At 44.0% G+C, this 26,331-nt stretch overlaps 1 protein-coding gene across 3 annotated transcripts in view; it reads left to right on the top strand.

Moving 5' to 3' along the window:
• Window positions 1–3,366: 3,366 nt before the first annotated feature.
• The window catches only part of LOC130367591 (uncharacterized), a 115,649-nt gene continuing 92,684 nt past the window's right edge, over window positions 3,367–26,331 (top strand). For all 3 annotated transcript variants that reach the window (XM_056570101.1, XM_056570102.1, XM_056570104.1), the window contains exon 1: window positions 3,367–3,421. In XM_056570101.1, the coding sequence (XP_056426076.1) occupies window positions 3,385–3,421 (37 nt within the window). In that variant the 5' untranslated portion in view covers window positions 3,367–3,384. The remainder of the gene's footprint in view (window positions 3,422–26,331) is intronic.

Genomic DNA, 26,331 nt, shown 5'->3' on the forward strand with positions numbered 1-26,331 from the left:
CTTGCTGACCAGGAGCGCTGCACTGTTATTGCCGGCGGGGATGCTATCCGCGTAGCGTGACGCGCCCGCCCGCGGGTCGCATCCCAATCGTCTCACCTGTCCTGTTCCCCGGCTGTCACGTCCAGGCGCGCGCGGCCCCATCAGTTGTATCACACCCATTCCTTATAAAAACCCACTTCCCCTTCCTGTCCTTGCCGGATCTTGTTGCCTTGTGCCCTGTGAAAGCGTTATAGTGTGTTCCCAAGCCTGTGTACCCAGATCTTCTGCTGTTGCCCCTGACTACGAACCATTGCTGCCTTCCCTGACCTTCTGCTACGTCCGACCTTGCTCTTGCCTTGTCCCTGTGTACCGCGCCTGTCTCAGCTGTCAGTGGGGTTGAGTCGCTATCGGGTGGAACGACCTGGGGGTTACCTGCCGCTGCAAGTCCATCCCACTTTGCGGCGGGCTCTGGTGAAAACCGGTAACCCCTTAGATTCCGTTCCCCTGGTACGGCCCACGCCATCACCTCACTGACACAGAGGATCCACCTCCAGTGTCCTCTCTGCATACCAGTCCAGATCCTGACACAGGGATACTTGATGTCACTTTATTATAGTGTAAATGAGCCTCAAAAATCCGCCAGAATATTCATGAAGCTGTTAGCTACTGTGAGTTACCGCATGTCGCCATAACTTAGCCTTAAAAACACTATAAAACTAATTGAATACATTCCCAGCAGTGTTGTACAAGTATTTAGAGTTGTTAGGCAGTGTTATAAATGTGTTGGGGGCTTATTTTATTGCTGGTTCGCGTCAAACTGAGCCTGATGTGTAATCATGACATCCTTGCTCCGCCTCAGCATATCCACCATAATGCCTTACAGTATCCCCACGATGCCTACCACCACCACTCCCACTAATGCTATACCCTAGTATAGTGCACCAGTATAGTGCTATACTAGTGCACGCTCCAGAGGTTAACCATCACATAACTTCTCCAAGTCGCTAGTATTATCCTTCTGGGTAGCAATAGGAGGGGGAAGCAAAAAGAGAGATGAGGAAACAGAGCATCTAAGACGGACATTTCCACCACACCATGTCATTGTAGATGATGAGGAGTCCACTGAAAGCTGGCTCATCGTCATATTGACAGACTCTTCTGCCTCCTCCTGAGAAAACCTGAAATGAGTGAAGAAGCCCACAAGGGCTGTATTATCCTGTGAAACCACACAACTCCTGGCAGACAGTGAGAACTCTGGACCACTGAAGTGGCTGCTGCTACTACTGTCAAGGATGGCCTGAGGTGAGGCATTAAAATGTGAGTGCATATAAACCGCTGCTGCATATGGCTGAGGGCCGGCACAAGGAATTCATACCAGACAGAATGTTGGTATAAATCTCCTTCTCAACATACTGCCTAAAGAACTGCCCAAGGAGTTCTGTTTAATTCAGGAAGTACATTTAGTTTTTGCATTTGACAAAAGAGGAGGTGTAGTTATGACGTCAAAATCAGCATGTTACATTTTGATTGGTTATTTGAGCTTTATCTATATATATATTAGCATATTTTAGGCATCTATTTCTTTCTTGGCCAAAGTTCACTCATGCGGCTCTTTTCCCTATGAGACTGGAAAAACCCGTATCTTTGTCCTTCCTTACAATCCGTTTCTGCTTCAAATATTGTGTCTTCTGATGTCTTGGGCCTCTTGGCGTCATTCCATGGTTACTTAGTTGCAAGAAAATAGAAAGCTGGTTTATGGGTTAAGGGTAGCTTAACAAATATCTTTCTCGAGCATCAGCAATGGCATATTGGCATATTAGTATTAATATATTGATCAGTCATCAGAAACATAAGGGTCATCCCTATCACTACCACCAGGCACATGGATGATGTTGCTACCTGTACTGGTGCTGGTACTGCCACCTACATTTTTACTGGCAGAGGACATGCAGACGTTTTCTGTCCTCTACCCTATCCAACAATTCCTTTACCATATATATGCGAAGAAAGGAGCAGCACACCTGAAGATGTGGGTGCTATCGGTGCAGATCCCCAGTCACGGGATGTGGGGTAGATAGATGCAAAAGAAGACCGCAGCACTCTAAGTAGTAGTGAAGAAACATGAGTAGCGTTTATTCCATCAAGTTCAAAAGGGCAACGTTTCAGCTGCGTACATGCAGCCTTTTTCAAGCTTGAAAAAGGCTGCATGTACGCAGCTGAAACGTTGCCCTTTTGAACTTGATGGAATAAACGCTACTCACGTTTCTTCACTACTACTTGGAGTGCTGCGGTCTTCTTTTGCATATATATATATATATATATATATATATATATATATATTTTTTTTTTTTTTTTTTTATCTTTTTGGGGTGATTTTTCACTTATCAGATAACTTACATTTTTTTAGAGGGCTAATGCATGTTTATTTGCGTTTATAACTTACAACCGATAGATATACTGTTTGTGTGCTTAAACCCTGTAAATGTAAGGCCCTTTAGATGGCTGTGCTGCCATATTTTAATATGTATTACAGTATGTCATACAGGTCAGCCCACAGCTTTGCTTAGTTGTATAGATACTTGTAGATTGATCAAGGCTGTGCTCACTTTGCTGTGGAATTGTATAGACTAGGGTTTGTGCTCAGCCAGCTGTGGAAGTTATTGTGATATAAGAAGGCTTTTGGGATTCTGACGGATCTTTGGCTCCTTGTTAACACACTGTTTGTCTATCTAGAATGCTGGCAGTGATGCACGCCGTGCCTTTAACTGTGTAAAAGTCCCTACTCCCTTTGCTGTCTCCTGACCTGGGAGCTGATTGACACATAAACCAGCAAAATGTAAACCTGGGGGTAATCATGTGATAGTTGTAGGGAATGCTGGTAAACCTGACGTAATTTCTCTGCCCCTGTGCTTCCTGCTTCCCCTGGCCACCAAAACGACCTTTTGTGTTCATGTTCATAATTTTGCACATTTCTTGGTTCGTGCAATCTGAACTGGGAAATTTTCGAAAGTTCTCGGTGTGTCCACCCCAAAATTCAGGCCAAATTTGGATTTGAAGGGCTTGGTTCGCTCATCTCTAGTCATTTGTGTGCTGATAATACAGATTACATGACACAGCGCCAAAAGAGAATGCACCTCTCCCAGCTCATTCTAGTGATCTATCGAGGTCTGACCATTCACTGGCTCACTGACCTCAACTGATAAAGGCTGTTGAGAAATCTCTATGAGAAATCAAGTTTTATTCATAATGAAAGGTACACTTTTAGCGTTAATACAGTAACCTTCTAAGCATTAAGTTTCACTTCCCCTTTTAGTCTCTTCCTCTTGCAAAAAATATAAATAAAAAGAAGAAGCTTCCTGCATTCTGATCACTCGATACATCGTCCATCGTCCTCCATCATCTCCAATGAGACTTTCCATCCTGATCTTCTGTCTCTTCCATGGTAAGATAAGCAGGGAATATCCTATTATATACATCAGGGGGATAGTGACCTGAAATTTATATGGGGTTATAAGAGATGACGTCTGTCTATAGTCTTTATATGGGGTTATAAGAGACGACGTCTGTCTATAGTCTTTATATGGGGTTATAAGAAATGACGTCTGTCTATAGTCTTTATATGGGTTATAAGAGATGACATCTGTCTATAGTCTTTATATGGGGTTATAAGAGATGACGTCTGTCTATAGTCTTTATATGGAGTTATAAGAGATGATGTCTGTCTATAGTCTTTATATGGGGTTATAAGAGATGACGTCTGTCTATAGTCTTTATATGGGGTTATAAGACATGATGTCTGTCTATAGTCTTTATATGGGGTTATAAGAGATGATGTCTGTCTATAGTCTTTATATGGGGTTATAAGAGATGACGTCTGTCTATAGTCTTTATATGGGGTTATAAGACATGACATCTGTCTATAGTCTTTATATGGGTTATAAGAGATGACATCTGTCTATAGTCTTTATATGGGGTTATAAGAGATGACGTCTGTCTATAGTCTTTATATGGGGTTATAAGAGATGACGTCTGTCTATAGTCTTTATATGGGGTTATAAGAGATGACGTCTTTCTATAGTCTTTATTTGGGGTTATAATAGATGATGTCTGTCTATAGTCTTTATATGGGGTTATAAGAGATGACGACTGTCTATAGTCTTCATATGGGGTTATAAGAGATGACGACTGTCTATAGTCTTTATATGGGGTTATAAGAGATGACGTCTGTCTATAGTCTTTATATGGGGTTATAAGAGATGACGTCTGTCTATAGTCTTTATATGGGGTTATAAGAGATGACGTCTGTCTATAGTCTTTATATGGGGTTATAAGAGATGACGTCTTTCTATAGTCTTTATTTGGGGTTATAATAGATGATGTCTGTCTATAGTCTTTATATGGGATTATAAGAGATGACGTCTGTCTATAGTCTTTATATGGGGTTATAAGAGATGACGTCTGTCTATAGTCTTTATATGGGGTTATAAGAGATGACGTCTGTCTATAGTCTTCATATGGGTTTATAAGAGATGACAAGTGTTTATAGTCTTTATATGGAGTTGTAGTCGGTGCTCAATCGTATAGCGAGCCTACCTAACTGAACCTCTTACTAAACTCCTGTTCCCTACTATCCTATAACCTATCTAGGCAGTCTGAGTTATGCCATGTACTGCCATGTAGGAGTACACCTGAAAAATAGAGGGCATATCCTGATGTATAATGATAGCCATGGCGTGAAATGAAGTTGAGGGAGGGTTGGGTGGGACGTGACGAACCCGCGGCGGTGAGGACAGGTACCACCGCAGGTTCTTATAGCGAAATCCCGCCTCTCCCACAAATACAGGCTTAATGAATTAGCCTTAACACTTGTAGTCGGTGCTCAATCGTATAGCGAGCCTACCTAACTGAACCTCTTACTAAACTCCTGTTCCCTACTATCCTATAACCTATCTAGGAAGTCTGAGTTATGCCATGTACTGCCGCGTAGGAGTACACCTGAAAAATAGAGGGCAAAACTCATAATGAGAACACAGCGCTATTAACTCATGCAACAACCCCATGACCAATGACTGAAATGCATCGTGTGTTACCGACCATGGAATGGAGGTATAGCGCATGTAGGTACTGGCTCCCCAGCACCCCTATTACCTAACCACGTATGCTGGCACACCATGATGTGACGCCAGTGCAGCAGGCCTAATGCTAAGGGAATGACTGGATATAATGGACGGATTGCTAAAGAATTAACAAGAATACGAACATGCTTGACAAACAACTTGCAGTGAGTGCCGCCCCCTAAACAATGCATCTGCTGACCCCATTGGACCCTTGTCAAGCTGAAGCGAAGATTGCAATACTCAGCTGAGCATCACTCTTGGGACTTGAGAAAATGCCGTATGATAGTAACCTGACACAAACGTTCATCTGCTATACAATTTCAATAAGTAATTATTTACATCCCTGTAAAGTTCTTGTAACTACGTCCATGCACCTGCATGTAATTCTTCTCACCTTAGGAAACCACGACAACTGAAGGATAGCGCGTTAAGCCGTCCTGATGTCCCAATGGAGAACTACCTAAACGTCAGCTAGCCAACTAACTAAGCCAGCTGCCAGGGCTGACAGCTAGAGGGGCTGGATTCAAAGAAGAGTGGCAAAACTCAATAAATGCAAGTAAGAACAAAATGCACTTGAGACATCCTCTGAGTGTCTGTCGTAAACATAGTGTAGGTATTCCAGACTGCGTGTTAGAAGATCTCTGTGGCTATGGACGTGAAAAAGTCTCAACAGGGAACAACCCTATGCCCGTAAGCACAACTCCGAGTGCTAACAATGTGCATACGCAAATGACCACCAAGTCACTAACCTAAACCTGTGTCAGGTTACCACTGTGACTAACCTGTGGATGTGACCGGCAACGAAACCACTAACACAGCAAACATGACGATGAAATTCAACCAACACGTGATTACTAACGTCAACCTGAAGCCGAGACAACAAAACCAACCACACAGAGCCAAGTCCCTGTATGCCCAATCCAAATGCTGAGTAGGCCTATGGAGCCATAACGACGTTTCCGCCAACCTGAAGTCGTGTCAGGTTGCAACTGGACCAACCTGTAGACGTGACAGGCCGAGAGTAGATGGCAATAAACAACAAAAAATAAAGCTATATCCCTGTGCATAACCCAACGGGTGAATTAACATGACGTATATAACGACACTGTAGCCAACCTGAAGTCGTGTCAGGTTGTATCCGGACTGACCTGTAGATGTGACTGGTCCAGCCAAACTTAAAGCCTGAACCAAAGTATGTGACTAACCTGAAGCCAAGATAAGACGTAACCATACTTAGCCTGTCGACTAGGCAAATAACCAACCGAACCCCAGATATATACGTGTGCGATATATATGTATGCGCAGCTAAGGATGACCCACCGAATTATCCATGCACAGGTTCGCCCAACGCCATGAAACCTGTGCAGAGTCAAAGACATGGATGTATGGACTAAACACCATACCATAGCAAATATCATGAAAACATATGTACCTAATGAACCTATAAATGTATACCGAATATGAATACCATAAATGTAAGCCTAGCATGACCCCTATGAAGACCATGACCATATGAACGTAGGTCCAGCATGACCAACAAGGCCATATGCCCCTTACTAACACCACGACCGCATGCTCAGCAATCTACGACCATATGCCCAGACAAACTATATGGGTGTATGTTCAAAACTGAGCACGTGCACTGAACAAGTTATGAACGTATGGCTAGAATGAACTGCATCAGCGAATATGCACTGAATCAACTATATAACCAGATACACAGACAAACTTGTACACACATGGCCCGTACGAGTAAAAAAATTAGCATTAAGCACTAATATACAATACAAAACATGAATTTAAATATCCGATGTCTGTCACCCTGCACAATAACTACGCCTATGTGTTGTGTTATAATTGTTCTGAAAATGTGTCAGTAACAACAATAATGCAATATATCCCCCTGCAGACGTGGCAGGTATAATGGGTATACACCGCCTATGTGTGAAGTTATCGTTGTTCTGAAGACGTGTCAGTAACAACAATTACGCAATCTACCCCCCCCTGCAGACGAGGCAGGTATAATGGGTATACACCACCTAAGTGTCGTGAAGCTGTTGCTGAGGAAACGTGTCAGTAATAACTACTGAGTCCCATCCCCTGCTGACATGGTAGATATGAGGCCCCGACCGCAACAGCTGTATAAACACTAAAGTGTGGAACGCATGTGCCCCAATGCTATGCAACTATATGCACTGCAGACACTACAATGCACCTACAAAAGTGCATCGATAAACACTATAACGTGTGAACTACATGAAGTAATCATTAGCATGAAACCCTGAGCATATAGACCGAATGAACTGTGTGTGCGTATATACAAACGAACTATATGAACAAATGCCCACTGTAAATGCTACCATGTCAATAAACACTTGCCCATAGTATCGAAGTAACAAGCGGATATAACATGTGACAGCACCAGCGGATCTGTGAGCGTACGTATGTGAGAGTGTTACATACAGTATGCTTCCTACGAGCGTATGAATGACATGAAATCTACAAGCGTGTGTGCAGTATAAGTACTACCAGCGAGTGTACAGCATAAACCCTCTGAGCGAATGCACAGTATAAACCTACGGGCGTGTATACCGCATCAATCCTACGAGCGAGTATACTGTATAACCCCTATGAGCATGTGTAAAGTATGAATACTTCCAGCAAGTGTACCGTATGAACCCTGAGCGTATGTGCACTATATATCCTACGAGCATGTGTACAGTATAACTATCTATATACTACCAGCAAGAGTACGGTATACTACCAGCAAGAGTACGGTATAAACCGTCTGAGCATACATGCAATGTAAACTCTATGAGCGTGTATACTGTAAAACCTATGAACGTGTGAACAGTATAAATCCTGCATGCGTGAGTACAGTACAAATCCCACGAGCGTGAGTACAGTATAAACCCTGCGGGCGTGAATACAGTATAAACCCTACAAATGTGTGTACAGTATGTATTCTGTGAGCGTGAGGACAATATACATGTGCTCTTGAGTGACCCTTCAACTACCATGGACCAACCTAGCTGACGAAGTGTTTGTCACAGAGGATTGGTTATTTTAAAAAAAATAATTTTTATGTACAACATGAATCTATGAGCATATGTATGTGAGTGTTATGTACAGTATACTTCCTACGAGCATATGTATGATATGAAACCTACCAGCATGTGTACGGTATAAACACTACCAGCGAGTGTGCAGCATAAACTCCCTGAGCGTACGCACAGTATAAACCCGCGAGCGCACGTACAGCATAAACCTGCAAGCGAATATACCGCATGAACCCCACGAGCGAGTACACTGCACGAACCCTACGAGCGTGCACACTGCACAAATCCTACTAGCAAGCATACTGTATGAATCCTAAGAGCGTGTGTACTGTATGAATGCTACCAGCGTATGTACAATATGAATCCTACGAGCATGTGTAAAATATGAACACTAGCAGCGAGTGTACCGTATGAACCCTCTGAGCGTATGCGCAGCATAAATCCTACGAGCATGTATACTGTAAAAACCTATGAACGTGTATATGGTATAAATCATGCGAGCGTGAGTACAGTATAACATTTTTTTTTTTTTTTTATGTAGCTGAACCTACCTAACATCCTGACATGAATAATTAAGTACGTATATGATGCACTCGATCATCTGATAGCTAGAAGAACCCCCCCCCTTTAACTTTATATTATTATTATACCTGTAAAGAGAACATATATATATCACAAACTTTCATAACGTAGCCATGCATGCACTGCATGTATATGACAAAGCCCCTGCAATGTGTATGAGGGAAGCAGCCAGAGAGCGAGCCGACATAATTAACACCTTACTATAATGTGCAGAGCAGCCAAAAGGCGTTCTGGCATATGATTAGCGTGCTGGCATACAATTAACCCCTACTGTAAAATGCGGAGCAGCCAGAGAGCGTGCTGGCAAATAATTAACCCCTACTGTAATATGCAGCGGAACAGCCAGAGAGCGTGCTGGTATATAATTAACCCCTACTGTAATGAGCCTTGCGGAGCAGTCAGAGAGCTTGCTAGCATATAATTAACCCCTACTGTAATGTGCAGAGCGGAGCAGTCAGAGAGTTTGCTGGCATATAATTAACCCCTACTGTAATGTGCGGAGCAGTCAGAGAGCATGCTGGCATATAATTAATTAACCCCTACTGTAATGTGCCGAGCGGAGCAGCCAGAGAGCGTGCTGGCAAATAATTAACCCCTACTGTAATATGCAGCGGAACAGCCAGAGAGCGTGCTGGCATATAATTAACCCCTACTGTAATGAGCCTTGCGGAGCAGTCAGAGAGCTTGCTAGCATATAATTAACCCCTACTGTAATGTGCAGAGCGGAGCAGTCAGAGAGTGTGCTGGCATATAATTAACCCCTACTGTAATGTGCGGAGCAGTCAGAGAGCATGCTGGCATATAATTAATTAACCCCTACTGTAATGTGCCGAGCGGAGCAGTCACACAGCGTGCTGGCATATGATTAACCCCTACTGTAATGTGCAGAGCGGAGCAGCCAGAGAGCATGCTGACATATAATTAACCCCTACTGTAATGTGCAGAGCAGAGCAGTCAGAGAGCATGCTGGCATATAATTAATTAACCCCTACTGTAATGTGCCGAGCGGAGCAGTCAGAGCGTGCTTGCATTTGATAACCCTTACTGTAATGTGCAGAGCTGAGCAGTCAGAGCGTGCTGACATAATTAACCTCTACTGTAATGTGCAGTGCGGAGCAGTCAGAGAGAGTGCTGGCATTAATAACCCCTACTGTAATATGCAGAGCGGAGCAGTCGAGAGCGTGTAGGCATCTGAATAACCCCTACTGTAATGTGCAGAGCGGAGTGTTCAGAGAGCGTGCTGACATATAATTAACCCCTTATAGTAAAGTGCAGAGCTGAGCAGCCAGAGAACGTGCCGGCATATAAATCAACCCCTTATAGTAAAGTGCAGCGCTGAGCAGCCAGAGAACGTGTCAGCATGTAATTAACCCCTTATAGTAAAGTGCAGAGCTGAGCAGCCAGAGAACGTACCGGCAAATAATTAACCCCTAATGTGATGTGCAGAACGGAACAGCCAGAGAGCGTGCTGGCGAATAATTAACCCCTACTGTAATATGCAGTGCAGAACAGCCAGAGAGCATGCTGGCATATAATTAACCCCTACTGTAATATGCAGAGCGGAGCAGTCGAGAGCGTGTTGGCATATAATTAACCCCTTACTGTATTGCGCAGAGTGGAGCAGTCAGAGAGCGTGTTGGCATATAATTAACCCCTTATAGTAAAGTGCAGAGCTGAGCAGCCAGAGAATGTGCCGGCATATAATTAACCTCTTAAAGTAAAGTGCAGAGCTGAGCAGCCAGAGAACGTGGCGAAAAATAACCCCTTATAGTAAAGTGCAGAGCTGAGCAGCCATAGAACATGCCAGCATAAAAATAACCGCATGTGACTAATCCCCCACCACACCGTTGTGGACCGGTAACCGACACACAATAGACACTACATAACCATGACAGGCGCCGGGGGTATGATGATAGCCTGTAAGCTCCCCCAATACAACAAGCAGGGGCCAGTTACCAGGCAGAAAACCCGAGGTGACAGCACAGTAATGGCTGTAGACATGCTGGTTCCGTACTGCCACGGGGGTTCGTGTGGGAGCGAGGACTCGTGCAGCCATCCCCAGACAACAGCAGCATGCTCCCGTCATGAGTCCCACTGCCGGTGGGGACTCGTAATACACTGCCGTGCCTGACTGGCCGGTAGAAGAGAATAGGCCACGTGGGACGCGTGTCCCCCTGTTGCTGAAACTGGGGCCGGGGCCTGGCCGAGCGTACACCCCCGGACTCCGGCTTACCTCCGGAGAGGTGGCTGAGGAGAAACGCCGCCAGCCCCGGCCACTTACCCGTACCGCACCACTGGAGACAGCTTCCGGTCAGCTGACTCGGTGTGTCAGCTGACCACTTTTCACATGACGAACCCGCGGTGGCGAGCACAGGTACCGCCACGGGTTCTTATAGCGAAATCCCGCCCCTCCCACAAATACAGGCTTAATGAATTAGCCTTAACACTTATAAGAGATGATGTCAGTCTATAGTCTTTATATGGGTTTATAAGAGATGACGTCTCTCTATAGCCTTTATATGGGTTATAAGAGATGATGTCAGTCTACAGCCTTTATATGGGGTTATAAGAGATGATGTCTGTCTATAGTCTTTATATGGGGTTATAAGAGATGACGTCTGTCTATAGTCTTTAAATGGGTTATAAGAGATGACGTAAGTCTATGATTGCGGTTGTCTAAGACACCCACGATCCCCCTGTAGGCATAGGAGTGAGGTGGCAGGGTTGCCACCCCTCCTATCCCTCCTATTGGTTTGCTATTGATCGTTAGAGGCAACGACCAATAGCAGACCGGGGACGGGGGGGTTAACTTTCGTTTTCCCCGTCCTGCCCACCCACAATAGGCGAGGCAGAACGGGGAAACGATGGGGACCGAACGCCGACGTCCACTTACCGATCCGGAGGCTGCGGCGACGGTGATCGGCGGGCGGCGTGACGTGCGTCAGAAGAGGATGGCTCCCTGGATCCTACGGAAGCCAGCAAGTTGATCTGGAGGGCTACAGTTTGAGACTGTGGTCTCTAAACTGTAGCCCTCCAGATGTTGCAAAACTACAACTCCCAGCATGCCCGGACAACAAACAGCTATGTGAGCATGCTGGGAGTTGTAGTTTTGCAACAGCTGGAGGGCTGCAGTTTGACACCACTATACAGTGGTCTCTAAACTATGTCCCTCCAGATCTTGCAAAACTACAACTCCCAGCATGCCCACATAGCTGTTTGTTGTCCGAGCATTCTGAGAGTTGTAGTTGTGCAACATCTGGAGGTCCACAGTTTGGAGATCACTGTGCACTAGTCTAAAATCTGTAGCCCTCCAGATGTTGCAAAACTGCAAATCCCAGCATGCCCAGACAGCATACAGCTGTCTCGGCATGCTGGGAGTTGTAGTTGAGTACCGCCAGCTGTTGCATAACTACATCTCCCAGCATGCCCTTCGGTGATTAGTACATGCTGGGAGTTGTAGTTTTGCAACAGCTGGAGGCACACTGGTTGGAAAATACTGAGTTAGGTAGCAGAACCTAACTGAAGGTTTTCCAACCAGTGTGCCTCCAGCTGTTGCAAAAGTACAACTCCCAGCATGCACGGTCTGTCAGTACATGCTGGGAGTTGTAGTTTTGAAACAGCTGGAGGTTTGCCCCCCCCCCCAATGTGAATGCACAGGGTACATTCACACGGACAGGTTTACAGTAAATTTCCTGCTTCAAGTTTGGGCTGTGGCAAATTTTTCGCCGCAGCGCAAACTCCTAGCGGGAAACTCACCGTAACCCAACAGTGCGAATGTACCCTAAAAACACTACACTACACTAACATATAATAAAGGGTAAAACACTACATTTACACCCCCTTACACTGTCCCCCCCCCAATAAAAATTAAAAACGTCTTCTACGGCAGTGTTTCCAAAACGGAGCCTCCAGCTGTTGCAAAACAACAACTCCCAGCATTTCTGGACAGCCACTGACTCTCCAGGCATGCTGGGAGTTTAGCAACAGCTGGAAGCACCCTGTTTGCAATCACTGGTGTAGAATACCCCTATGTCCACCCCTATGCAATCCCTAATTTAGTCCGCAAATGCGCATGGCGCTCTCTCACTTCGGAGCCCTGTCGTATTTCAAGGAAACAGTTTAGGGCCACATATGGGGTATTTCCGTACTCGGGAGAAATTGCACTACAAATTTTACCGCTTGTGAAATTGCACTACAAATTTTACCGCTTGTGAAAAGGAAAAGTTGGGGGCTACACCAGCCTGTTAGTGTAAAAAAATAAAAAAAATTACACTAACATGCTGGTGTAGCCCCATACTTTTTATTTTCACAAGCAGTAAAAGGAAAAAAAGACCCCCAAAATTTGTAACGCAATTTCTCCTGAGTACGGAAATACCCCATATGTAAGCGTAAAATGCTCTGCGGACGCACAACAAGGCTCAGGAATGAGAGCGCACAATGTACATTTGAGGCCTAAATTGGTGATTTGCACAGGGGTTGCTGATTTTACAGCGGTTCTGACAAACGCAAAAAAAATAAATACCCACATGTGACCCCATTTTGGAAACTACATCCCTCACGGAACGTGACAAGGGGTATAGTGAGCCTTAACACCCCACAGGTGTTTGACGAATTTTCATTAAAGTTGGATGGGAAAATGAAAAAAAAAAAAATTTTCACAAAAATGCTGGTGTTACCCTAAATGTTTCATTTTCACAAGGGAAAATAGGAAAAAGCCCCCCAAATTTGTAACCCCATCTCTTCTGAGTAAGAACATACCCCATATGTGAATTTAAAGTGCTCTGCGGGCGAACTACAATGCTCAGAAGAGAAGGAGCGCCATTGGGATTTTGAAGAGAAAATTTGTCCGGAATTGAAGCCCACATGTGTTTACAAAGCCCCCATAGTGCCAGAACAATGGACCCCCGACACATGTGACCCCATTTTGGAAACTACACCCCTCACGTAATTTAATAAGGGGTACAGTGAGCATTTACGTCCCACAGGTGTCTGACAGATTTTTGGAACAGTGGTCCGTAAAAATGAAAAATTAAATTTTTCATTTGCACAGCCCACTGTTCCAAAGATCTGTCAAACGCCAGTGGGATGTAAATACTCACTGCACCCCTTATTAAATTCTGTGAGGGGTGTAGTTTCCAAAATGGGGTCACATGTGGGGGAGTCCACTTTTCTGGCACTATGGGGGCTTTGTAAACGCACATGGCTCCTGACTACCATTCCAAACGAATTATCTTTCCAAAAGCTAAATGGCGCTCCTCCTCTTCTGAGCATTGTAGTTCACCAGCAGAGCATTTTACGTCCTAACATGGGGTATTTCCATACTCAGAAGAAATGGGTGTACAAATTTTGGGGGTCATTTTCTCCTATTACCCCTTGAAAAATGTAAAATTTAGGGGAAAAACTGCATTTTTGTAAAAAAAAAATTTTTTCTCATTTACACATCCAACTTTAACGAAAAATCGTCAAACATCTGTGGGGTGTTAAGGCTCAGCGGATCCCTTGTTACATTCCTTGAGGGGTTTAGTTTTCAAAATATTATGCCATGTGTGTATTTTTTGCTGTTCTGGCACCACAGGGGCTTCCTAAATGTGACATGCCCCCAAAAAACCATTTTAGCTAAAGTTGCTTTCAAAAACCCAAATGTGACTCCTTCTCTTCTGAGCATTGTAGTTCGCCCGCAAAGCATTTTACGTCCTAACATGGGGTATTTCCATACTCAGAAGTGATGTGGTTACAAATTTGGGGGGGGGGGGCAATTTCTCCCATTACCCTTTGTAAAAATGGTAAATTTGGGGTAAAATCTGCACTTTAGTGTAAAATTTTTTTTTTTCCATTTACACATCCGATTTTAACAAAAAATTGTCAAACACCTGTGGGGTGTTAAGGCTAACTGGACCCCTTGTTACGTGCCTTGAGGGGTGTAGTTTCCAAAATGGTATGCCATGTGGGGTTTTCTGCTGTTCTGGCACCATAGGGGCTTCCTAAATGTGACATGCCCCCCAAAAACCATTTCAGAAAAATTCACTCTCCAAAATCCCATTGTTGCTCCTTCCCTTCTGAGCCCTCTACTGCGCCCGCCGAACACTTGACATACACATATGAGGTATTTCCTTACTTGAGAGAATTTGGGTTATAAATTTTGGGGGCTTTTCTCCTATTACCACTTGTAAAAATTCAATAACTGAGTCTACAAGAACATGCAAGAGTAAAAAATGAAGATTTTGAATTTTCTCCTTCACTTTGCTGCTATTCCTGTGAAACACCTAAAGGGTTAACAAACTTACTGAATGTCATTTTGAATACTTTGTGGGGAGCAGTTTTTATAATTGGGTCATTTGTGGGGTATTTCTAATATGAAGGCCCTTCAAATCCACTTCAAACCTGAACTGGTCCTTGAAAAATTCCGATTTTGAACATTTTGTGAAAAATTGGGAAATTGCTGCTGAACTTTGAAGCCCTCTGATGTTTTCCAAAAGTAAAAACATGTCAACTTTATGATGCCAACATAAAGGAGACATATTGGCCCTCATTTACTTAGAAAATCGGGTTGTAAGTCTATAAAGCTCAGAAATGTCGGGTTACGCCCCTTTTTCGGGTTTGGGAGAATCCACATCGGGTCCGTCGGGAAAAAATGTAGCATCGTGTCGCAGACTGGCGCAGACAAAGATGCGACAAAAAAACCCGACAAAAGAAGTCGGGTTTAGAATAGTAAATGAGGGCCATTGTATTTGTGAATCAATATATAATTTATTTGGAATATCCATTTTCCTTATAAGCAGAGAGCTTCAAAGTAAAAAAAAAATGCAAAATTTAAAAAAATTTCTAAAAATTTTGGAATTTTTCACCAAGAAATGATACAAGTATCGACAAAATTTTACCACTAACATAAAGTAGAATATGTCACGAAAAACAATCTCGGAATCAGAATGAAAGGTAAAAGCATCCCAGAGTTATTAATGCTTGCAGTGACAGTGGTCAGATGTTCAAAAAATTGCCGGGTCCTTAAGGTATATTTGGGATGGGTCCTTAAGGGGTTAAACTCACCTGGGGCAACTAACAGGTGTGGGCAATAAAAAAAATCCCAACTGAAAGAACATAAAGAGGAGAGAAGTTCACTTAGTCTTTGCATTGTGTGTCTGTGTGTCACACTAAGCAAGGACAACAGAAAGAGGAGAAGAGAACTGTCTGAGGACTTGAGAACCAAAATTGTGGAAAAATATCAACAATCTCAAGGTTACAAGTCCATCTCCAGAGATCTAGATTTGCCTTGTCCACAGTGCGCTTCTTTATCAAGAAGTTTGCAACCCATGGCACTGTAGCTAATCTCCCTGGGCATGGATGTAAAAGAAAAATTGATGAAAGGTGTCAACGCAGGAGAGTACGGATGGTGAATAAGCAGCCCCAAACAAGTTCCAAAGATATTCAAGCTGTCCTGCAGGCTTAGGGAGCATCAGTGTCAGCGCGAACTATCCATCAACATTTAAATGAAATGAAACACTGTGGCAGGAGACCCAGGAGGACCCCACTGCTGACACAGAGACATAAAAAAGCAAGACTACATTTTGCCAAAATGAACTTGAGTAAGCCAAAATCCTTCTGGGAAAATGTTTTGTGGACAGATGAGACCAAGATAGAGCTTTTTGGTAAAGCACATCATTCTACTGTTTACCGAAAATGGAATGAGGCCTACAAAGAAAAGAACACTGTACCTACAGTGAAATATGGTGGAGGTTCAATGATGTTTTGGGGTTGTTTTGCTGCCTCTGTCACTGGGTACCTTGAATGTGTGCAGGACATCATGAAATCTGAGGATTACCAATGGATTTAGGGTCACACTGTGTAGCCCAGTGTCAGAAAGCTGGGTTTGCGTATGAGATCTTGGGTCTTACAACAGGACAATGACCCCAAACATACATCAAAAAGCCCCAGAAATAGATGACAACAAAGCGCTGAAAAGTTCTGAAGTGGCAGCAATGAGTCCAGATGTACAGTCATGGCCATAAATGTTGGCACCCCTGAAATTTTTTGAGAAAATGAAGTATTTCTCACAGAAAAGGATTGCAGTAACACATGTTTTGCTAAACACATGTCTATTCCCTTTATGTGTATTGGAACTAAACCAAAAAAGGGAGGAAAAAAAGCAAATTGGACAAAATGTCACACCAAACTCCAAAAATGGTCACACCCTTTGGAAAAATAACTGAAATCAGTCGCTTCCTATAACCATCAATAAGCTTCTTACAACTCTCAGCCGGAATGTTGAACCAATCTTCCTTTGCAAACTGCTCCAGGTCTCTTATTGGAAGGGCACCTTTTTCCAACAGCAATTTTAAGATCTCTCCACAGGTGTTCAATGGGATTTAGATCTGGACTCATTGCTGGCCACTTCAGAACTCTCCAGCACTTTGTTGCCATCCATTTCTGGGGCTTTTTGACGTATGTTTGGGGTCATTGTCTTGCTAGAAGACCCAAGTTCTCTGATGCAAACCCAGCTTTCTGACACTGGGCTGTACAGTGCGACCCAAAATCCATTGATAATCCTCAAATTTCATGATGCCGTGTACACATTCGAGGCACCCAGTGCTAAACGCTGCAAAACAACCCCAAAACATCACTGACCTCCACCATTTTTCACTGTAGGTACTGTGTTCTTTTCTTTGTAGGCCTCATTCCATTTTTGGTAAACAGTAGAATGATGTGCTTTACCAAAAAGCTCTATCTTGGTCTCATCTGTCCACAAGACGTTTTCCAAGAAGGATTTTGGCTTACTCAAGTTCATTTTGGCAAAATGTAGTCTTGCTTTTTTTTATGTCTCTGTGTCAGCAGTGGGGTCCTCCTGGGTCTCCTGCCATAGCGTTTCATTTCATTTAAATGTAGACGGATAGTTCGCACTGACACTGATGCTCCCTGAGCCTGCAGGGCAGCTTCAATATCTTTGGAACTTGTTTGTGGCTGCTTATCCACCATCCCGACTATCCTGTGTTTACACATTTCATAAATGTTTCTCTTCCGTCCATGCCCAGGGAGATTAGCTACAGTGCCATGGGTATCAAACTTCTTGATAAAGAAGCGCACTGTGGACAAAGGCAAATCTAGATCTCTGGAGATGGACTTGTAACCTAGAGATTGTTGATATTTTTCCACAATTTTGGTTCTCAAGTCCCCAGACAGTTCTCTTCTCCTCTTTCTGTTGTCCATGCTTAGTGTGGCACACATAGAACACAATGCAAAGACTAAGTGAACTTCTCTCCTTTTTATCTGCTTTCAGGTGTGATTTTTATATTGCCCACACTTGTTACTTGCCTCAGGTGAGTTTGAAGGAGCATCACATGCTTGAAACAATCTTATTTTTCCATGATTTTGAAAGGGTGCCAATCATTTTGTCCAGCCCATTTTTGGAGTTCGGTGGGACATTATGTCCAATTATCTTTTTCTCCTCCCTTTTTTGGGAAAGGGAATAAACATGTGTAGAGCAAAACATTTGTTGCTGCCATCCTTTTTCTGCGAGAAATGCTTCATTTTCCAGAAAAATTTCAGGGGTGCCAACATTTACGGCCATGATTGTAAATCCCATTGAACACCTGTGGAGAGATCTTAAAATTGCTGTTGGGAAAAGGCGCCTTCCAATAAGAGAGACCTGGAGCAGTTTGCAAAGGAAGAGTGGTCCAACATTCCAGCTGAGAGGTGTAAGAAGCTTATTGATGGTTATAGGAAGCGACTGATTTTAGTAATTTTTTCAAAGGGTGTGCAACCAAATATTAACTCCTTAATGACGCCGGACATAAATGTACGTCCTGGTGAGCTGGTACTTAATGCACCAGGACATACATTTACATCCTATGCATAACCGCGAGCATAGGAGCAATGCTCCGGTCATGCGCGGCAGGTACCGCCGGTAATGGTGGACATCCGCAATTGCGCGGATGACCGCCATTAACCCCTCAGATACCATGATCAATACATATCAAGGCATCTGCAGCATCTCGGTCACTAAAATGGATGATCGGATCGCCCGCAGTATTGTCGCAGCGATCCGATCATCCAGAACGGCAAAAAGAACACATGGTTTTTACCGTAAATTGTACGGCGTGAAAACAAAACCTTCTAAAATTTGCTAAATTGCGGTTTTCTTTTTAATTTCCCTACACAAATAGTATTTTTTGGTTGCGCCATACATTTTATGGTAAAGTGAGTTATGGCATTACAACGGACATCTGGTTGCGCAAAAAACAAGCCCCCATACTAGTCTGTGGATGAAAATATAAAAGAGTTATGATTTTTTGAAGGCGAGGAGGAAAAAAACGAAAACGTAAAAATAAAAATGTCTGAGTCCTTAACCGCTTAAGGACACAGCCCATTTTCACCTCTAGGACGCAGCCCTTTTTTGCACATCTGACCCCTGTCACTTTAAACATTAAAAACTCTGGAATGCTTTTACTTATCAATCTGATTCCGAGATAGTTTTTTCGTGGCATATTCTACTTTAACATAGTGGTAAATTTTTGTGGTAACTTGCATCCTTTCTTGGTGAAAAATCCCCAAATTTGATGAAAAAATTTAAAATTTTGCATTTTTCTAACTTTGAAGCTCTCTGCTTGTAAGGAAAATAAATATTCCAAATATTTTTTTTTTGGATTCACATATACAATATGTCTACTTTATATTTTCATCATAAAATTGACAAGTTTTTACTATTGGAAGACATCAGAGGGCTTCAAAGTTCAGCAGCAATTTTACAATTTTTCACAAAATTTTCAAACTCGCTATTTTTCATGGACCAGTTCAGGTTTGAAGTGGATTTGAAGGGTCTTCATATGAGAAATACCCCATAAATGACCCCATTACAAAGACTGCACCCCCCAAAGTATTAAAAATTACATTCAGTAGGTGTTTTAACCCTTTAGGTGTTTCACAGGAAAAGCAGCAAAGTGAAGGAGAAAATTCAAAATCTTAATTTTTTACACTTGCATGTTCTTGTAGACCCCATTTTTGAATTTTTACAAGGGGTAAAAGGATAAAATTTATACTTGAATTTGTAGCCCAATTTCTCTCGAGTAAGCGCATACCTCATTTGTCTATGTAAATTGTTCGCCGGGGGCATTAGAGGGCTCAGAAGCGAAGGAGCGACAAGGGGATTTTGGAGAGTACGTTTTTCTGAAATGGTTTTTGGAGGGCATGTTGCATTTAGGAAGCCCCTATGGTGCCAAAACAGCAAAAAAAAAAAAAAAAACACATGGCATACCATTTTGGAAACTAGACCCCTTGAGGAATGTAACAAGGAATTAAGTGAGCCTTAATACAACACAGGTGTTTCATGACTTTTGCATATGTAAAAAAAAAAAATAATAATTTCACTAAAATGTGTGTTTCCCCCAAATTTCACATTTTTGCAAGGGTTAATAGCAGAAAGAAAAACCAAAATGTGTAACGCCATCTCTTCTGAGTATGGAGTTACCCCATAAGTTGACCTGAAGTGCACTACGGGCGAACTACAATGCTCAGAAGAGGAGTCATATTTGGCTTTTTAAGAGCAAATTTTGCTCGGGGGGCATGTCACATTTAGGAAGCCCCTATGGTGCCAGGACAGCAAAAATAAAACACATGGCATACCATTTTGGAAACTAGACCCCTTGAGGAACGTAACAAGGGATAAAGTGAACCTTAATACCCCACACGTGTTTCCCGACTTTTGCATATGTAAAAAAAAAAATTTTTTTTTACCAAAAATGCTTGGTTTGGCAAAAATGTTTAATTTTAAAAAAAGGTAATAGCAGAAAATACACCCCCAAAATTTGAAGCCCAATTTCTCCCGATTCAGAAAACACCCAATATGGGGATGAAAAGTGCTCTGCTGACGCACTACAGGTCTCAGAAGAGGAGTCACATTTGGCTTTTTGGAAGCAAATTTTGCTCTGGGGGCATGCCGCATTTAGGAAGCCCCGATTGTGCCAGGACAGAAAAAAAAAAAACCACATGACATACCATTTTGGAAACTAGACCCCTTGGGGAATGTAACAAGGGGTAAAGTGAACTTTAATACCCCACAGGTGTTTCACGACTTTTGCATATGTAAAAAAAAATTTTTTTTTTTTACACTAAAATGCTTGTTTTCCCCAAAATTTTACATTTTTACAAGGGATAATAGCAGAAAATACCCCACAAAATTTGTAACCCCATCTCTTCTGAGTATGGAAATACCCCATAAGTGGACGTGAAGTGCACTGGGGGCGAACTACAATGCTCAGAAGAGAAGGAGCATCATTGAGCTTAGAAATCATTAGGCAGAAGAAAACAGTCTTTTTTTTGTCAAAGTGTTGGTGTGCACAAGTAAGTATTGAGGATATGCATTACGTAAAACTTAAGTTTTAACATTATTCTTAGGATAAAATATATGTACCCCAAATATATATTTTTTTATATTTCCCAGGGTTTTTAGTTGGAAATAAGGAGAGGTTCCTGTGTGGGGCCACCCTTTTATAGGACGAGTAACATTTGCCAAGAAGGAAATTCATAGTGCGAGAGTAGGGCCTTACAGGGGAAGTTTTTACCCCCACCTTTTACAAAGAACCATACTTGGCTCCCTTCCACCTTTTAGAGGTCTTTGCATTGCATCAATACTTGGTGGTATAGGCACTAGGCCTTCACACTCCCTAAGATATGCACTGATGAGGGCAGAAAAATGTGCTACAATGAGCCTAAAAACTCTGTATTTTTGTAAAACACCAGCCGGTGAATACTATTGTTTGGACTTTCACAGTATGTAGGCCCTTGACAGATAAACAGGTACAAAATGTTACATTACTTGGATGTATTTATGCGGTATGCACTGATGAGGGCAGAAATATGCGCAATAATACCCAGAAAAAACTCTGTATTTTTTAAAAACACCAGCCGGTGATTACTTTTGCCAGAAGTCAGGACTTTCCCTGTATCTAGACTTGTTACAGATACAGAATAGTGGAAAGAACTGTGGTCTGCATTGCAGCAGAAAATATCGGTGTATTCGGGCGCTCTCCTCACAGATGTTGGTCAGTCCAGGATAGGACACAGATCAAATCCAGAATGGGAAGTGATATAAGTAAATGGATCAAGAGGAATGCCTGTCGTCCGGTCCTGGCTCATCCCCAGTTGCCCACGAACCCCAAGATTTCCAAACTCCCCCTGCAGTATGTCTGCGCACACAGGCTCCTTGTCTAGGACCAGCGCACTCAGGGCTGCCATCAATAAATTCGGGGCCCCTTACACAGCTCAAGGCATGGACCCCCCCCCCCCCCACTTCCACCACGTGGCCCGCCCCACGAAGCCGCCCCCCCCCCCCCCCAGGGCCTGTCCCTAATCTTATTTTATTTTCTAATTATATATTTCTAATTAGATTACAGCAGAGTGCAGTGCAGTAAGACATTGTGCTGCATAGTATTTTACTGCACTGCACCCTGCTATATTCGAATACACCCTAATCTAGTTACTGTGAAAGTTCCCTAAGAATTCAACAATATTGCCACATACTGATCAAACAGAGGTAGATACTAGCAAGGGCTCTGCAGCTATTATAAGGGATTACAGTTACATTATAAGGGATTACAGTTACATTTACTGACTCACAAGCTACGTCTTCTTTGATTAGAGGCTATCATGAAGACTCGTCTCCAAAGAACCTGCCAGACAAACATTTTAGGCGCCTTTCTTCAGCACAATGGCAACTTCTTTACAGACTCCTCATGTGTATGGCTGCACACATTGATAGTGCCCACTTTGTGCCTCTCTTTGCCCCTGTATATATATATATAGATATATATATGTACACCCCTCTGTGCCCCCTTATATATTTATTGACCCCCCCTCTTGGTGCCCCCATAATATATTTAATGACCACCCCCTCCCCTCTGTGCCCCCATATACTGCTGTAGGCCCTCCACAGACATACTGTCTCCAGCCATATATGGGATGTGGCTGCAGGCAGTATGTCTGTGTACCGGCCAGTTTCCACGGTACAATTGCTCCTTCTCTAGTCTGGGGTCAGGATCCACTGCTATGGCCTATAGTTCATAGCCAGGGGCGGACTGACAACACTTGGGGCCCCCGGACCAAAAAAAAGGCAGCTGCTAGGCTCTGCAGCTCATCAATCTTCTGCCACGTCCCTATTCCACCCAAATCCCACACACAATAAACAAAAATTTATATATATATATATGTAAGAAATACTTAAACATAGTTAAAGGGGTATTCCAGGCAAAAACTTTTTTTATATATATCAACTGGCTCCAGAAAGTTAAAGAGATTTGTAAATTACTTCTATTAACAAATCTTAATCCTTCCAATAGTTATAAGCTTCTGAAGTTTTCTGTCTAACTGCTCAATGATGATGTCACGTCCTGGGAGCTGTGCATGATGGGAGAATATCCCCATAGGAACTGCACAGCTCTCGGGACGTGAGTCATCATTGAGCAGTTAGACAGAAAACAACAACTCAACTTCAGAAGCTAATAACTATTGGAAGGATTAAGATGTTTTAATAGAAGTAATATACAAATCTGTTAAACTTTCCGGAGCCAGTTGATATATAAAAAAAAGTTTTTGCCTGGAATACCCCTTTAAATTTCCATGACCAATAATACTGGTATACAAGGAGTAAATATATACCACCACACAATAACTGGATAATACCACCATATTGTACTGAATAAAACCACTATACACAGACATGTATACTATAAAGGATCTGTATACAATATAAGTGATTATATACAGGACCATATGGTGGTAGATATCAGCTGTACACAGGATGTGTATACCATATAAGTGATTACATTCAGGACCATATGGTGGTAGATATCAGCTGTACACAGGATGTGTATACCATATAAGTGATTACATACAGGATTATATGGCGGTAGATATCAGCTCTACACAGGATGTGTACACCATATAAGTGATTACATTCAGGACCATATGGTGGTAGATATCAGCTGTACACAGGATGTGTATACCATATAAGCGATTACAGTTACATTTTGAGACTCACAATTACGTATTTTCTGATCAGCGGCGTCCTCTTTCCTTTTCTTCTCCGTCCGGATAAGACCGCCATGTGGATCTCTTAACATCTGCAGGAAAAACATGTCAGACTCTGCATATATTCAGTGCCCTCCCCTCCTCTACACAATCTTCCCATCTATAGGCCCACAAACTGTAATAATACCCTCCTTGGTGTCCTGCACAGTAAAAGGGTAGGTAGGTAGCCAGGTAAATAGGTAACTAGGTAGGTAGATCAGGAAGCCGGATATGTAGGTAGGTGACAAGCCAGGTAGGTAGGTATGGGCAGTTACCCCCCCTCCCCCTCTCTTCCCTATAGGTATAGGCAGTTACCCCCCTCTCTTCCCCATAGGTATAGGCAGTTACCCCCCCCCCATCTTCCCCATAGGTATAGGCAGTTACCCCCCCCTCTTCCCCATAGATATAGGCAGTTACCCCCCCATCTTCCCCATAGGTATAGGCAGTTACCCCCCTCTCTTCCCCATAGGTATAGGCAGTTACCCCCTCATCTTCCCCATAGGTATAGGCAGTTATCCCCCCCCCCTCTTCCCCATAGGTATAGGCAGTTACCCCACCCCCTTCTCTTCCCCATAGGTATAGGCAGTTACCCCCCCTCTTCCCCATAGGTATAGGCAGTTACCCCCCTCTCTTCCCCACAGGTATAGGCAGTTACCCCCCTCTCTTCCCCATAGGTATAGGCAGTTACCCCCCTCTCTTCCCCATAGGTATAGGCAGTTACCCCCCCTCTTCCCCATATGTATAGGCAGTTACCCCCCCTCTTCCCCATAGGTATAGGCAGTTACCTCCCCCCCCTCTTCCCCATAGGTATAGGCAGTTACCCCCCCTCTCTTCCCCACAGGTATAGGCAGTTACCCCCTTTCTTCCCCATAGGTATAGGCAGTTACCCCCCTCTCTTCCCCAAAGGTATAGGCAGTTACCCCCCTCTCTTCCCCATAGGTATAGGCAGTTACCCCCCCCCCTCTTCCCCATAGGTATAGGCAGTTACCCCCCCTCTTCCCCATATGTATAGGCAGTTACCCCCCCTCTTCCCCATAGGTATAGGCAGTTACCCCCCCCTATTCCCCATAGGTATAGGCAGTTACCCCCCCTTCTCTTCCCCATAGGTATAGGCAGTTACCCCCCCATCTTCCCCATAGGTATAGGCAGTTACCCCCCCCTCTTCCCCATAGGTATAGGCAGTTACCCCACCTCTTCCCCATAGGTATAGGCAGTTACCCCCCCCTCTTCCCCATAGGTATTGGCAGTTACCCCCCTCCTTCTCTTCCCCATAGGTATAGGCAGTTACCCCCCCTTCTCTTCCCCATAGGTATAGGCAGTTCCCCCCCTCTCTTCCCCATAGGTATAGGCAGTTACCCCCCTCTCTTCCCCATAGGTATAGGCAGTTACCCCCCCCCCTCTTCCCCATAGGTATAGGCAGTTACCCCCCCCCTCTTCCCCATAGGTATAGGCAGTTACCCCCCCTCTTCCCCATAGGTATTGGCAGTTACCCCCCTCCTTCTCTTCCCCATAGGTATAGGCAGTTACCCCCCCTTTTCTTCCCCATAGGTATAGGCAGTTCCCCCCCTCTCTTCACCATAGGTATAGGCAGTTACCCCCCTCTCTTCCCCATAGGTATAGGCAGTTACCCCCTCCCCCCTTCTCTTCCCCATAGGTATAGGCAGTTACCCCCACCCCCCCCCCTTCCCCTATATAGTGCTCTCCTCTGCCTCCGGGCCCCCCCAGCCCAAATCACATTCACCACCTCACATTATATATCGTTTTCTTCACGTTTATAGCCCTTCTCTTCCCCATAGGTATAGGCAGTTCCCCCCCTCTCTTCCCCATAGGTATAGGCAGTTCCCCCCTTCTCTTCCCCATAGGTATAGGCAGTTACCCCCCCCCCCTCTTCCCCATAGGTATAGGCAGTTACCCCCCCCTCTTCCCCATAGGTATAGGCAGTTACCCCCCCCCCCCCCTCTTCCCCATAGGTATAGGCAGTTACCCCCCCCCTCTTCCCCATAGGTATAGGCAGTTACCCCACCTCTTCCCCATAGGTATAGGCAGTTACCCCCCCCCTCTTCCCCATAGGTATTGGCAGTTACCCCCCTCCTTCTCTTCCCCATAGGTATAGGCAGTTACCCCCCCCTCTTCCCCATAGGTATTGGCAGTTACCCCCCTCCTTCTCTTCCCCATAGGTATAGGCAGTTACCCCCCCCTTCTCTTCCCCATAGGTATAGGCAGTTCCCCCCCTCTCTTCCCCATAGGTATAGGCAGTTACCCCCCTCTCTTCCCCATAGGTATAGGCAGTTACCCCCCCCCCTCTTCCCCATAGGTATAGGCAGTTACCCCCCCCCCTCTTCCCCATAGGTATAGGCAGTTACCCCCCCTCTTCCCCATAGGTATTGGCAGTTACCCCCCTCCTTCTCTTCCCCATAGGTATAGGCAGTTACCCCCCCTTTTCTTCCCCATAGGTATAGGCAGTTCCCCCCCTCTCTTCACCATAGGTATAGGCAGTTACCCCCCTCTCTTCCCCATAGGTATAGGCAGTTACCCCCTCCCCC

Source organism: Hyla sarda, chromosome 4 (assembly GCF_029499605.1).
Source record: "Hyla sarda isolate aHylSar1 chromosome 4, aHylSar1.hap1, whole genome shotgun sequence".
NCBI classification, from domain to species: domain Eukaryota; kingdom Metazoa; phylum Chordata; class Amphibia; order Anura; family Hylidae; genus Hyla; species Hyla sarda.